At 34.6% G+C, this 16,240-nt stretch overlaps 2 protein-coding genes across 2 annotated transcripts in view; both read right to left on the bottom strand.

Annotated features, from left to right (window-relative positions):
• Positions 1-5,603, bottom strand: part of CDC42SE2 (CDC42 small effector 2) — a 195,241-nt gene extending 189,638 nt beyond the window's left edge. Inside the window, exon 1 of the mRNA XM_040444389.1 lies at positions 5,523-5,603. The gene's annotated coding sequence lies outside the window, so the exon portion shown is untranslated. The remainder of the gene's footprint in view (positions 1-5,522) is intronic.
• The window catches only part of LYRM7 (LYR motif containing 7), a 32,328-nt gene that overhangs the window by 7,269 nt on the left and 8,819 nt on the right, over positions 1-16,240 (bottom strand). Inside the window, exons 2-4 of the mRNA XM_040444388.1 lie at positions 11,797-11,869; positions 10,243-10,313; positions 5,523-5,604 (exon numbers count right to left, since the gene is read on the bottom strand). Coding sequence (XP_040300322.1) covers positions 5,523-5,604; positions 10,243-10,313; positions 11,797-11,869 — 226 coding nt within the window. The remainder of the gene's footprint in view (positions 1-5,522; positions 5,605-10,242; positions 10,314-11,796; positions 11,870-16,240) is intronic.

Genomic DNA, 16,240 nt, shown 5'->3' with positions numbered 1-16,240 from the left:
TCTTATAAAAAATTTTTTTTTAATGTTTGTTTTTCAGAGACAGAGAGAGACAGAATATGAGTAGGAGAGGAGCAGAGTGAGAGGGAGATACAGAATTTGAAGCAGGCTCCAGCCTCCAAGCTGTTAGCATAAAGCCCAACGTAGGGCCCAAATCCATGAACCATGAAATCATGACCTGAGCCAAAGTCGGCCACTTAAATGACTGAGCCATCCAGGAGCCCCTGAATTTTCTAGATTCTATAATGGAAATTTAGAACTCACTGAGATGGAAATTTCTGAAACAAAATGAGCAATTCAGAAAGTGGTAAATAACCAGAAAACCTGTCAAATATTCATTACTCAATCCCTTAACCCAATTCACCTTATTAGGTAATCTTTGGAATCAAAAGGTGCCCTACAATAGAATTTTTCTAAAGTAACTGCTAGCACTTTCATTAGGCCAAACATATAAGAGGCAGATTTACATGCTGTATACTATTTTTCACTGTAATGTTTCTTTACTGATAATAAAATCCTTGACTTTGTTCTCTATGTTAGATATCAATGTGCCATAACAACATTAAGTTTATTGAAGTTGTCAGATCTTGAAAAAGAACTACATCGAGATCATGATTTATTTCCTGTACTTTAGAGGCTCCTAAAAACCTTATTATGGTCATATGAAATTTATCAGTTAAAGAGTAATTTCTTTTTTTTTAATGTTTTATTTATTTTTGACAGGGAGAGAGCACAAGTGGGGAAGGGCAGAAAGAGAGAGGGACAGAGGATCCAAAGTGGGCTATGCACTGAAAGCAGCAAGCCTAATGTGGGGTTCGAACTCATTAACCATGAGATCATGACCTGAGCCAAAGTGAGACACTGACTGAGTCACACAGGTGCCCCCAAAAAAGTAATTTTTTTTAATCACTTTATTTTATTTGTTTTTTGAGAGAGAGAGGGTGCAAGTGAGGGAGGGGCAGAGAGAGAGAGAGAGAGAGACAATCCCACAATGGGCAGAGAGAGAGAGAAAGGGGGAGAGAGAGAGAGAGAGAGAGAGAGAGAGAGAGAGAAGTGGAGCTCACCCAAAGTAGGGCAGAACCTCACTTTAAGCAGAGCTCAAGCTCACGTGTTGCAGGACTTGAACTCATGAACTGTGAGATCAAGACCTGGGCAGAAGTCAGATGCTTAACTGACTGAGCCTCCCAGATATCCCCAAAACAATAATTTCTTAAAATAAAATCCTTTAACTTATTTATGGCCCAAATAAAAATTTAGGTCAAGATTAAAAATAAATAAATAAGTAAATGAAACAAAAGAGGAAGGAATACTTTCAAACTCATTTTATGAAGCCAGCATTACTCTGATACCAAAACTAGACAAGGACACTACAAGAAAAGAAAATCAGAGGTCAATATCCTTGAGGAAAACAGATGCAAAATCCTCAACGAAATATTAGCAAATCAAATTCAACAACACATGAAAAGAATCATGTATCAAGTGGATCAAGCAGAATTTGACAATCAAGTGGAATTTATACCAGGGATGCAAAGATAGTTCAACATCTGCAAAATACTGTGATACACCACATTAACAAAATGAAGGATAAAAAAGAATCATAGAATCAATGCAAAAGATGCAGAAAAAGGATTCAACAATATTCAACATGCAGTCATGATTAAAAACTCTCAGCAAAACTGCTGTAGTGGAAACACACCCCAACATAATACAAGTCACATAGGACAAGCCCATAACATCATAGTCAATGGCAAAAAACAGAAAGCTCTTCCTCTAAGATCATGAACAAGACAAAGTTGCCTATTCCCACTGCGTCTGTTCAACACAGTACTTTTTAGCCAAGTAGCAGAATTTTAATTCATTTCTATATACCAGTGCAAACACTGCTAAAATTTGTGAAGATATTTGCTTAAAATAACTTTAAAGTAGATTAAATAATCCAATTTGTTATATCTTGGACATAGGCACAAAGTAGGAAAAAGAGACTCATATATCTCTTAATAGAAAGAATGATGAGGCCATTCTTAAGGTAATACAGCACTATATACTAATTACCATGAAAGGCTCAAAAATTTCAATCTTGTGGGAAAATTAAATTATAAAGAAAACCAAAAGATCAAAAGAAATTTAAACCAGTATTATCACATCTAAAACCAGGCATTTGAAATATATCCAATTTAAATGTTTGAAATAACTTAATTTTTATTCATATAAATAAATATTATTTTATTCAAATAATAACATTTAGAAGGGACTACCTGTATAAAATGTTGGCTATACTACACAAAAGCTCTAAAGATCATTATTAAGATTAAAGGTAATGATTAAAATTTGCAATTTAGAGTAATGCAAATTTTATGTTTTGCATTTTTTTTTACTATGTTTACTGCCCTTATGAATACAACTCAGATCTAATAATTTCTGATAAATCCTCATGAACTTAAAAATAACTTTAAAGCTTTATAGGGCTTAAACTACTAATCAAGACATTAAAGCATATGATGGATCGATAGAAAAACTAATTGCAGAGATTATGAAGTTCAGAAACAATTGAAAGCATATATAGTCATTTTATTTTATAACAAAAGTAACCCTGCAGTACAGTGGGAAAAAGTGGTCTTCTCTATAAATGCTCGATCAATTGGACATTCACATGTAAAAACATTGTGACAAACACCAAATGATTTCACTTCTATGTAAACCAAACCAAACCAAACCAAACCAAAAACACACAGCAATGAACAAAAAAAGCATAAAGAGACCTATAAATACAGAGAACAAACCGGTGGTTGCCAGAAAGGAGAGTGGTGGGGAAATGGGCAACAAGGGGTGAAAGGGAATGGGAGGTACAGGCTTCTAGATATGGAGTAAGTCACAAGGATAAAAGGTAAATAATAGGGAATATAGTCAATGGTAGTGTAATAGTGTGTTGTGATGAATGGTTGCTACATTGGGGTTAGCATAGCATGGACAGTTATCAAATCACTATGTTGTAAACTGGAAACTAACATTGTGTCAACTATACTTCAACTAAAAAAAAATCTTGACCCCCTAGCTCATACCATATACAAAACCCAACTCCAGGTGATATAAACAACCAAATGGAAAAGATCAAGCATTAAAGCTTTTGGAAGAAAGCATAGGAATATCTCTTCATGACCTTGCTTGAGACACACAAAGATTTTTTTAAACAGGACAGAAAAGTATCAACCATAAATGAAAAAATAGACAAACTGGATTATATTAAAATTACGAACTTCTCATCAAAAGGCAACATTACCAAAACCAAAGGCAAGCCATTAAGTAAAAGATTCTTGTAATACATAGATCTAAGAATGTATATTCAGAATATACAAAGAATTCCTTCAAATCAGTAATAAAAAAGCAGCTAACCCCTTGGAAAAAGGGGGAAAAGACTTGACCAGTCACTTCATAAAAGAATATCCAAATGGCCACTTAACAACTGAAAGGGGTGCTAGTACTTTATTAGTCACCAAAGAAACGCAAATTAAAATCACAATGCAAATACCATAACACAATCACCAGAAAGGGTGCTTAAAGAGGTGCAGATTACCAAGTGTTGGTGAGGATATGAAGCACCCTGAGGTCCCAGACACTGCTGCTCGAAGTGTAAATTAGCCTAACTAATTTGGAAAACTGGTTAGGAGTATCATACATTCATATTTTCCTTAAAATATAATGTTTTTTTTCTCAAGCTTACTTTATTGTAAGACCATAGTATAGGATACTATAACATATGTGTTTATGTTATCGGTAAGGCTTCTTATTAACAGCAGGCTATTAGTAGTTAAGGTTTTGGGTAGTCAAAAGTTACACATGAATTTTCTAATGTAGTCAGCACCCCTACCCCTACACTGCTCAAGGGTCAACTATGTATATGTGTGTGTGTGAGTGTGGTGTTGGTGTGTGTGTGTGTATGTGTGTATACCCACACACACATAAAATTTTCATGGATTTATAAATTTTGAACTAAAAGGCACATCCAATTATGTTCAAGGAATCAATAGTCATTACACATTAAGAATTAGAAACAACACAAATGAACAACAGCATGGATAAACTGTGATATGTTCCAACAGTATTCATAGAAATGTTATACACAACAAAATAGATTAATCTCACAAAAGCAATGTTGAAAAAAGCCAGACAAAATAGTAATCCTTTACGATTCCATTTATATAAAGTTCAAACATTTTATTTTACTAAATTAAAAATCTATAGTATTAATAGTAAGGATAGTGGTTAGCTTATTAGAAGCGGGTATCTGGAAGGGACATGAGGAGTTAGGGGAATACGGTAATATTATGAAATAGCTTACTTTGTATGGTGATTACATGGTTATTTTACTCTGTGAAAATTCCCTGGCTGTATATTTATAATTGAGCACTTTTCTGATTGTATGTTATACTTTGAGATTACTTAAGAAAAAAGAAAGAAAGAAAGAAAAAGAAACCTTGGGACACCTGGGTGGCTCAGTCAATTTAGGATCTGACTCTTGATTTTGGCTCAGGTCATGATCCCAAGGCCAAAGGAGCAAGACCTGTGTTTGGCTCCACACTGAGTGTGGAGCTTGCTTAAGATACTCTCTCTCTTCCCCGCTCTGCCCCTCTGCCTTTTTTTTTTTTCAATTAAAGAAAAAGAAAACATTTTCAAAAATTTGAATATCATCTTTTGTTGTTGTTGTTGTTGTTGTCGTCCTCAAAGATATTTTAGGGAATGAGAACAAAATATAATGTGAAGTGAAAATTCTGCTGAAGCCCTATGAGGTATCTGGAAGTATAATGGAGGATCCTCAACTGTATTTCCATTTTCTATAATACCAACTCTTCTAAATTAAAATAACTCTAACCAAAGAATAAAAGATAAACAGTCTAAGTAGGTGATAACTGATAATACAATTGTTAAGAACATCAAATAAATATGATGAAAAAATAGTCATACTGTTTTTGTAACTACAGTTCTATAATATAACCAGTAGTTAAGATTAAACAGAAAAAATAAATTTAAAAAAGAAAAAGAAAAAAAATCTGGCAAAATAAAGTTTCATAATCTGGCATTTTAAATGGTAGCCTTACAAATATATACAGGATAGGAGCACCTGGGTGGCTTAGTTGGTAAGCTTCCGACTTAGGCTCAGGTCATGATCTCGTGGTTTGTGAATTCGAGCCCCATGTCAGGCTCTGACATGGGCTGACAGCTTGGAGCCTGGAGCCTGCTTTGGATTCTGTCTCTCCCTCTCTTTCTGCCCCTACCTCACTCACACTCTGTCTCTCTTTCTCTCTCTCAAAAAAAAAAAATAATAATAATAATAATAATAATAAACATGTAAAAAAAATTAGAAAAAATAAAAAAGAAAACAAAATTTATAAAAAACAAACAAATGTATACAGGATATACCACATTGTCTGGCAAAATCAAGTTGCTTTATTATTAAGCATTAAAAGCACTGCAACTGCTCAATAGTTTAAAACACATAGAAGTCAGAAAACATTTTTAATTTTACTTACTCAATGTATTGTGGTCTGTATGAATACCTTGTACAACAGATGTTCTGAGTAACAATTCAACGTCGGAACCTATTTTTATTAGCTGTTAAGAAAACCAAACATAATAAATCCTCTGGGTGTTTTTTTTTTCCAATAGTCCATATAGAATGCAATGATTTTGAAAACTGTAGGTATACTGTTTAGTTGTTTTTAGGTAATACTGCCTTTAACTTTTTAAAACTATTCCAAGCGTAAAGAATATAGACATGTGTGTACTTTGAACTTTTATCCATCCATTCCAAATTTTGTTCCAAAATAGATTATTTTTTCTTGAATGTGTACTTTATATGTTAAAAATGCTGTTTTGGGGCGCCTGGGTGGCGCAGTCGGTTAAGCGTCCGACTTCAGCCAGGTCACGATCTCGCGGTCTGGGAGTTCGAGCCCCGCGTCGGGCTCTGGGCTGATGGCTCAGAGTCTGGAGCCTGCTTCCGATTCTGTGTCTCCCTCTCTCTCTGCCCCTCGCCCGTTCATGCTCTGTCTCTCTCTGTCCCAAAAATAAAGAAACGTTGAAAAAAAAAAATTAAAAAAAAAAAATTAAAAAAAAAATGCTGTTTTGGGGGGCGCCTCGGTGGCTCAGTTGGTTGAGCCCTTGGCTCTTCGTTTCGGCTTACGTCATGATCACATGGTCATGAGACTGAGCCACATCAGGCTCCACTAACAGTGTGGAGCCTGCTTAAGATTCTCTCTTCCCCTCTGCCCCTCTCCCCTGCTTTCTAAAATAAAATTAAAATAAATTTTTTTTAAAAAAGCTGTTTTTGGGGTGCCTGGGTGGCTTAGTCTGTTAAGCATCCAACTTTTGATTTCAGCTCAGGTCATGATCTCACAGTTCATGGGATTGAGCCTGGCATCAGGCTCTGCTCTGCAGACCCTGTGTGGGATTCTCTCTCACCCTCTCTTGCTCTCAAAATAAATAAACTTAAATAAAAGAGTAAATGCTGTGTTCTTCAGGAGACGGCTGAGTCTTTCTTTTATAGAGTCGGATGTACTATAAACACTAGAAATGATACTGAATTAGAAGTCAGAATACTTGGATTCCAAATCTGGCTCTATCATTAAGTATTAGGCCTTGAGTTAATAACCTACTCTGAGTTTCAGAATTTATCATATGCAAAATGAAGAAATGGACTAGAACAATGATTTGTAAAGTCGTGGACGCTTAAGGTACCTTGAAAGTCTTTCAGATACCATGAAGTCAAAATGATTTTCATGACACTAGAGCTTTCTGCATTGTTTGAGTTATAGCAAAAGTAGAGTTTTCTCCATGGACTACCATTGTGACCTGAATGAACCACAGACAGACAAACTATGATTATTCAGACTTGGGTATTTGGAAAACATTTTCTTGAAAATGAGTAAGTGGACTCTATTTTATTTGCTGACAATGACAAAATTCAAATTTTCAAGAACAAATGAGAATTCTAGGGAAATTGTATCTGCCACCATGAGCTTGATAGTTTCCCAATACTTAGAAATTTTACTTATGAGATGGATATTAACATTAATAAATATAATTTTAAAACATTACATATTGAACCATGTCAACATTTGGAAGGTATGCATTACTTAGTGAACCTGTATTTTCCAAGTCAATGGTGCACGATGTTACAAAATCATGCATGGGTAAATGATCCATTCCAAGAGAAAGACATATTAAATATATTAGTCTACTAAATCAAGACTTGAGGCCACACTGGAGAAGAATATCCTAGGAAGAAGCAAAAGCATAAATGCCGTAAGACAGGAAAGTTCTTGGTGAATTCCAGTGCTCTCAAAGAACACACTGAGACTGGAAGAGTAGGAGAGAGAGGGTGAGCTGAAGTGGGGAGTTAACAGGAGTCAGATGATACAGTCTTACAGGCCATGGTAAGGACTTTAGTTTTTACCTTGGGATGAGAAGCTATGAGGGTTTTTGAGTACAAGAGTGATGAGATACACCTTTATATATTTTAAAAGGCTCAATCTGGGGCACCTGAGTAGTTCAGTTGGTTAAGTATCCGACTCTGATCCCAGCTCAGGTCTTGATCTCAGGGTCGTGAATTCCAGCCCCATGTTGGGCTCTACACTGGGTGTGAAGTCTACTTAATAAATAAATAAACTTTAATAAAATAAAAATAAATAAAAATAAAACAATCTTCTTTTAAAAGTGTTGAGGAATAGGCTCTAGGGAGTTAGGGTGAAAGCAGGGATACCTACTAGGAGGCTTTTGTAATAATCCAGTGAGAGATGATGGTGGCTTGAACTAGGAGGTGATGATGGGGAGAATGAGAAGTGGTAGAATTCTGGATGTATTCTGAAGGTTAAGCCAACAAAACTGGCTGACAGGTTGGATATAAGTGTGAAAGAAAGCAATCAAGAAAGAGGTTGACCAAGGTTTTTGGTCTGAGCATTAAAAGGAGGGAGTTGCCATTAACAGATACGGAGAAGGGTGTGTTAGAGCAAACACTCACCTCTCAAAAACCTGAGAAGGGACCTGGCAAGAGAAAGGAAAAATATGGGTGTTCTCATCTATTGGAGGTGCATAAACTGAGTTGAATCATAGGTCTAATGCTGGAAACAAAGTTAGATGAGGAACAGGGATATGGGGAAATCAGAGAGGATGAGCAAGAGGTGGTCCGTACAAATCCAGGAGCCAAAAAAAAAAAAAAAAAAAAGCATCTACTTATCTACCTACTTCTCTCCACCCATTGGTCTAACAGGTAACAGAGTTCCACAGTGCAACTAACCTTTAAAGAAATTTACAAACTGTTGAGGTGTAGTATCAAAGAATATTCAATTTATTTGAAAACGTTACTCTGTACTCTGACACTTTTCCAACTACACATCTGTGTAAGGCTGAATTTTCTTCATATATTTCTTTTTATGTTTATTCATTTTTGAGAGAGAGAGAGCATGCGCACAGGGGAGGGGCAGAGAGAGAGGGAGACAGAGGATCTGAAGCAGGCTCTGTGCTGACAGCAAAGAGTCCGATGTGAGGATTAAACTCACAAACTGTGAGATCATGAGGTGAGCTGAAGTCCGATGCTTAACTGACTGAGCCACCCAGGTGCCCCTTCATATATTTCAACCTAAAAAACACTGCACCAGACTGAATGAGGAAGCAGATATGAGTATTTAGCTGACTGCTATTAAGCCAAACTTTAAAGAGATTTGCAAAATATAAAACAATATTCTCACTAAATTTTTTGAAAATATGGTTATTTTCCATAAACAGTATATCTGTTAATGTGTAATGACCTTATTTTTAGACAATAAATATATATTTCAAAAATTTCTCAGTTTTAATTTCTACTATGGTAAATAGTGAAAGAGACACCACATGAACAGCACTTTGGGGTCCTCAACTTTTAAGAAAGTAAAAGGGTCTTGAGATCAAAGAGTTGAGAACTGCTGGTGTAAAGGATGCATAAAATTCCTTTTGGCATCAAGATTCCATTAATGCTCTAATACACAACAATGTGATAATCTAAGAACCACTAAATATTTAACAAATGCAGAATTACAAAACATACAAAATATATATTTGTATATAACAAATATCTAATTTCTATACTGCTTAATGCCAAATTGGTGCTTCACAAGTAAAATAAACTTAGAAGACTGTAGTTCATCTCCCAGTTGATATAAACAAACTTCAATTTAAAATTTTTTTACCATGATTTCAAAATTAAAAAACAATTACCACATTCTTAGTAATCCATTACCCTCTCTTCAAGTCATCACTTATGATGTCATCTTAACTTCTGCCATGAAAAAAATTACAAAGTCCCTGTTTGCCCTATCAAATGGCTAAGTGAAATCTTTCCCTTTATATTACAGGGATAGAAATACTCAAGCTACCTCATTTTGTCTCATTAATTTGATCATTATAGATATTTACTATTCTAAAAATAGTATTTTTCTCTACTGAAAATAAATGCATTTTAATTAAAAAAAAAAAAAAAAAAGTTAACAGGTAGATTTTATTAAACCAAACCAATTCCTGGAATTATAACTGCCCTGCAAATAATTTTCCATTTTTTTGTTTTCTTCCTAAAGGTTCTATCCCTACATTTATACAAAATGCGATAAAGAAATACTTGGGAAGTTAAAAACAGAGACAATATGTATGCATATGCAATATGAGTTTAAACAAACAAATCATTGTGCATTTTTTAAAATGAATATGTACTGGGAGTATTAGGAAGTTCATAGATTGGTGTCAGCAGACGGACTGTCTTCAACTAGAACAAGTGACTAAAAGGCAAAACAAGAAGAGTTCACAAACTGGCTGATTAACTTTCACTGCCAAGACAGGAATTAAAAAAAAAAAGCCTCTAGTTGAGCTAAATGAATAGAGAAGTTCTATCTGCAGTTTTAATATTTATTCTCCTTAGTTTCAGTCACTTGCCTTAGGTGAAGATAGAATTTCTGTGGGTTTCTGGATTGGTTCAGCTGCTCTTGCTCTGACCATAGCTACATCCATGTTCTTTTCAGCCAGAAACTTGCTGTCTTAGGGGTGTAGGCAGATGAGCCTCAAGAGGTGAGCCATACCAAACAAGTAAACTGTAGACATAGTTGTGATGCCTTTAACTATCAAGTAATAATTTTTATTTCATATAACCCCTCTATTTTCATCATTTTCTCTAGTGGCTAAGAAAATGTATAAGGGCTTTGTCATAAATGAAAGACGCAATTACTGTACCTCTTCTATTTTCTTGGGAGAAGTTTCACTTTTATTACCTTTGAATTCTTCATTTATCTTTATTCTGGCTGCTAGAGAAAGAAAAATATATATACAATTATTTCTTTTCTAATTTATAATTCCTGCCCCAAGAATTTATAGGTTATTCATTATGAATGACTACTTCTCTAGTAGTCAAGATAGTTTTGCCTCATGTAAAACAAATGATAAAAAAAACAAGATATTTATTAAACAAGTGTCTTGGAGAGCTTTTGACAGGCTGGCAAATTTCTAATTAAACTGAATACATTCTTAATGCTCTAATATTTTTGTTTTCTACTTTTTACTTCCAGTTTCATTTGTGTACCTCCAGCTACTAGACTCTAATAAATCCCGTTTAATGCTTTTTTCCATAAATCTAAAAATTACAATTAAAATGCTTTAAAATGGCAAAACCCAATATATACAAGCATGTTAAACCACACACACAAACACACACAAAGACATAGGAACAAAATATATATATAAGTGTCTTGGCTAACATGTAAAGTGAGTGATAAACCTTTTGTTCATGTACACCACTGACACTTGGCATCATTATAGCACAATTTAGTCTAATCTAACAACTGCCTTATTGATGCTGTGAACACTGAATAGAGCAACCCATGTAAAGTGCTTAGTAATTATGTAAGGTTAACTGTTCTTATGTCACTTGAAAACACTTAAAGTAACAAAAATATGCTGCTGATGGAGAATAGCCAGAAAAGCTGCTTGATATATTTCGATACGTAAGATGGTGAAGATTTGGGCTTTGTACCCAAACTGCTTAGGCTAAATTCCAATTGTACCTCTCACTAAATACGATGTGGGAGAAATTCTTTCACATTTTGTCAATTTTGTCATCTGAAGAAAACAGAAATTATAATAGTAACTCACAGGGATGTAGGATTAAATGAATTTGGTAAAGTATATGCAAAATGAAGTATACACTTTAATATTCAAGAAATTATTTTTGGTGAATTACAAAAACTTGAATTCCTGGGGAATAGTAAGGACACTATCTAAGTGCCCTCTCAAAGAGTTTTAGAAATATATTAAGATAGATACTGAACATGATCAACATAGAAACTAAGCTTTAGAGCTCTGATTTCCAGATAAGAAGCCACTTAAAACAGTGAAATACTAAATTATAATCGTTTGGGATAGGTTCTCTTTCAGCACTACTATCACTTTGAGCATGAAACAAGGCATTAACTATATGGTAGTATCTGGTCCAAGAGTGTGAAAATGGGATTATATAATAGAGGAGTAAGTTTAATGGCTCGAACATAAAGCAAGCAAAGGATCACACTGAAATTCTGATTTTTTGTAAGAACTTGATCTTTAAAAATTTTTTAAGAAGATACATCTCAAAGAAGTGTAATGTAAACTAATCTTTACAAAACATAACAACATTAGGGGAGAGATAGTGAAGATCACTCTCTAAGATGGGTCTTGACCATACAAGTTTTCTTGGATATATTAGTAGCCATGTGAAGAATGCACTTACTCCAAAGGAGCAAAAAGTAAACCTACCTTCTAATGCTCTGGTATCATTTTTAAAAACCTGTTGTCTGGTCCTGTGTAATGTTTTAAAGAGCTGTAAAACCTGTAAAAGAAAAAAAAATTAGAATTCAGATCTCAAAAGAAAAAAAATTCACATTTTATATAATTACAAGGATTCAACAGCATTTCTTTACTGTTTGTTACTTAGACTATTTTTCTTTAGTTTTTTAAAAATGTTTTTATTTATTTTTGAGACAGAGGGAGACAGAGCAGGAGCAGGGGAAGGGCAGAGAGAGAGGGAGACAAACTCTGAAGCAGGCTCCAGGCTCTGAGCTGTCAGCACAGAGCCCAACGTGGGGCTCGAACTCACAGACTACGAGATCATGACCTGAGCTGAAGTCAGACGCTTAACCGACTGAGCCACCCAGGCGCCCCTATATTTCAAAGTAGCTGGTGAAAATGAGGGTTTGCCAAAATAACTTTCCCTTCATTATTTATCTTTAAATTAAAAAAAATAGCTTTATTTAAAAAATAATACCAAGTTCTTGGAAAAAACAAGGATGGTCAAAAAGTTAATAATCCCCCTGTCAAAACCAGTATACTATCAACTACTAACAAACTTTGTCAGTCTGGTTTGTACTCTCACTTTTCTTAACATATTGAGGACTTCATCTGTTCTTAAAGTTTTACACACACATACACAAACTCATGAACCTGGTATATATCTTAAGAGACCAAAAAGCAAGATGTTACAGATAATTTAACAAAGTGTGATTGTGATTTCCCAAAAGAGAAGCAGAATACTGAGACTAATGAATATTCTAAGGCTATGTTAAAGAAACAGAGAACAAAGCCTGACATTTGGGTAGAAGACAGACTATGTAGAGTCTTTAGCGTTAAACTAAGTCTACTTCGCACTTCTCAAATCTAAAAACATACTCAATCCTGTTGCCCCAATATTGCTTTTTCTCCTGTCTTCTTAATTTCAGAGAATAGGAGACACTGAATGTCTCAAGCTTGAAATCTTTAGGTGATTCTGTAAGTCTACATTACTTTTCATGTGGAAACCTTAGGAATGTTTCTCTAATGTTTTCGATATTCTCCATCCCTGAACATTATTCAAGTTCATCCTCTTGTGGTAGAGCATTTGCATTTTTGAAAATGTCTACCTGCCTCTGTAGTTGGGTGATCATTTAGCTTAGACTACTTAACACAGATTTGTCACTCTGCCCCCATTCCCTCCTTTCCTCGTTTATTCACTAGACAAAATACCTAATATTTATTTACTGAGTATATCCTGTGTGCTAGGAATGGTTTTAAATATTTACATATATTTACCAAACATCAAAGACAGACACCAAAACAGAAACAAGAAACATGTAGCAAAAAATAAATAAATAAAATAAAATAAATAAATAATAAACAAATAATAAATAAATAAAACAAAACAAAAACCAAACCATCACAATGAACTTACTCAGAAACAAAGTGACTGCAAAGACATTGTAACAATAAAAAGAAGTTATAGTAAATTAACAAAGAAACATTCAGAAAATTCCCAAAAGCTCTCAGATAGCAAATGAGCGATAGCAAATATTAAGTTGAGAAAAATAGTTGAGAAGTAGAATAAAAATTCAGAGGTAGACGGGGCGCCTGGGTGGCGCAGTCGGTTAAGCGTCCGACTTCAGCCAGGTCACGACCTCGCGGTCCGTGAGTTCGAGCCCCGCGTCAGGCTCTGGGCTGATGGCTCAGAGCCTGGAGCCTGTTTCCGATTCTGTGTCTTCCTCTCTCTCTGCCCCTCCCCTGTTCATGCTCTGTCTCTCTCTGTCCCAAAAATAAATAAACGTTGAAAAAAAAAAATTAAAAAAAAAAAAAATTCAGAGGTAGAAACTGAGGGGAGAAAAGAAAGAAAATTAAGAGCATAATCTAGATGAAACAACAATTACATTAATAGGATTTCCAACAAGAAGAAACAGAGAAAAGAGACAAAGGAAATTAAAAGGGGGAGAAAATTAAGAAAATATCACCAACTAAGGCACTTGAGATACTAGATTGATAAAGTTTCACCAAGTACCCAACACAAAACCCATACGATAGGACATCATGATATAAGTTCAGCACAATGCTAAAAAAAAAAAAAAAAAAGGAAAATCTCAAAGATAAAAAACAACTCACATATAAAAAACAGAAAATCAGACTGGCACTTGACTTCTAAATAACATCATTATGAGAAGACAATGGTTTAAGATTTTCAAGCTTTGAAAAAAAAAATGTCCAGCTCAAAATACCATACATAGCTAACTATGTATATAGTTACTACTATATACTACACCTAACTACAAAGGCAAACAGACATTTTCAAAAATGCAAATGCTTCACAAGGGGACGAACTACAAAAGACAAAACATGGGAACCAGTGAGAGAGGTGATCCAACACAGAGATGATGGTGGAGGACAAATACATGTCAGCATTTGTGTGCCCACCCTGGAAAAGAGTCTAGACTACAGCCAAGGTTGAACTGCTCTAGAAAAGATGTTCCTAGGAAAAAAATCAAACTGAATTTGGGAACAGATAAGTAGGAAACTAACCAATGATAATAAAAACAAAATTATTAATTTCAAGAAAAACAAAGAAAAGAAAGGCAATGTAATCATATATTAGAGGACTCAACTGTGGACAATTTTATACAGTCATAGTAATATCAAAAATGAAAACTGATACACCAAAATTTATATAACAAGAAGACTAAGGTATAAGGAGGGAGCTTAGCTTGGTCCTTAACTTCCATTGTTAAAAGTCAGTAAATAATTATCCTCAAAGAGAAAAAAAACCCAATGAATAGCAGTTTAAACATGTTATTTAGAAACATGGAGGTAAATATGAAAATAGCTAAATTGACTAAAAACACTTATCTCTGGGGAGCAGGAATTGGGAGTATGTAGAAGGAAGGAGACATCTATTAGTTTCTGTTCAACACTATTTGACTTCTTAAACTTTTCACATTGATCACCTTTATAAAAACTAAAAAAAAACAAATTTTTTTTAAAAAGAGAAAGTGAAAGGACTTTATCAAAAAAGAGTTAAAGACAAGCACACATTGGAAGAAAATATTTACCAACCATATATCTGGTAAGGGGACAGTATCTAGAACATAAAAAGAACTTTCACAACTCAACAATAAAAACACAGACAAAGGATATGAACAGACATTTCTCTAAAGATAGACAAATGGTCATTAAGACCATGAAAAGATGCTTAACATAATCTGGCATCTGGGAAATATAAATGTAAATCTCAGTGAAATACACTTAACCCCAGCAGAATGGCTATAACGAAAAAGAAAATCAGTAACAAGCATTGCAAGAATGTGCAAAAATTAGAACTCATACATTGTTGGTACGAATGTAAAATGGTGCAGCTGTCTGGAAAATAGTTGGGCAGCTGCTCAAAAAGTTGAACATAAAGTTACCACATTTTCTAGCAATTCCATGCTTAGGTATATATCCAAGAGAAATGAAAACATACCCTTATATAAAAACTTATACATGAACGATTACAGTACCATTATTCACAATAGTCAAAAAAGTAGAAACAACCCAATTTTCTATCAATTCATGAAGAGGTAAATAAAATGTGATATACCCATACTGTTATAGCACGAATTGTGCTTCCCCCAAAGGACATGTTGAAGTCCTAGTCCCTAGTACTTGTAAATGTGACTTTATTTGGAAATAGGGTCATTAAAGATATAATTAAGATGAGGTCATTAAAGTGGACTCCACTTTAATGGATACAATATAACTGGTATCCTTAAGAGGAAAATGCCATGTGAACACAGAGACACACACAGACTGCCATATGAAGATGGAGACAAACATTAGAGTGAGGTAAGAGCAAGCCAACAAGCCAACGAACATCAAAGATTGACAGCCACCATCAGAAGCTGGGGAGACTCTACCCAGTTTCAGAGGGAGCATGGCTCTCCTGGCACTTTCATTTCTTTACATTCTCATTTTCATTTCATTTCATTTCTAGCCTCCAGAACTATGAGACAATATACTTCTGTTGCCTTAAGCCACCTAGCCATAGGAAACTAAAACAGATTTTAATACTGGGAAATCGGGTACCACTATAACAAGTACCTAAAAATATGGAAGTGGCTTTGAAATCGAGATGTGTAGAGTCTGACAGAATTTTGAAGTTGTGACAGTAAAAGCTCAGACTGCCTTGAAAAGACTGTTTGTAGAAATATGGACTTTAAAGGTAATCGAGTATCATAGAAACCTAGGCAGTTTAATATTACAAGAATGGTGGAAGACAAGTTGCATGGGATTGAGGGAAATGTAAAGTTAAGTAAATTTTACATGCTGTTTAGGGAAAAAAGAAAGTAATGTCATTAATACAAAAGCCAGTGTCCCTAATTTAAGAACTAGTATACACAAAAATAAATTCAAAATAGATTAAAGACTTAAA

The sequence above is a fragment of the Herpailurus yagouaroundi genome, unplaced genomic scaffold, assembly GCF_014898765.1.
Source record: "Herpailurus yagouaroundi ecotype Mexico unplaced genomic scaffold, PumYag 192, whole genome shotgun sequence".
NCBI lineage: Eukaryota > Metazoa > Chordata > Mammalia > Carnivora > Felidae > Herpailurus > Herpailurus yagouaroundi.
The sequence above is the reverse complement of the archived record's forward strand: the minus strand, read 5'-3'. Positions and strand labels throughout refer to the sequence as shown.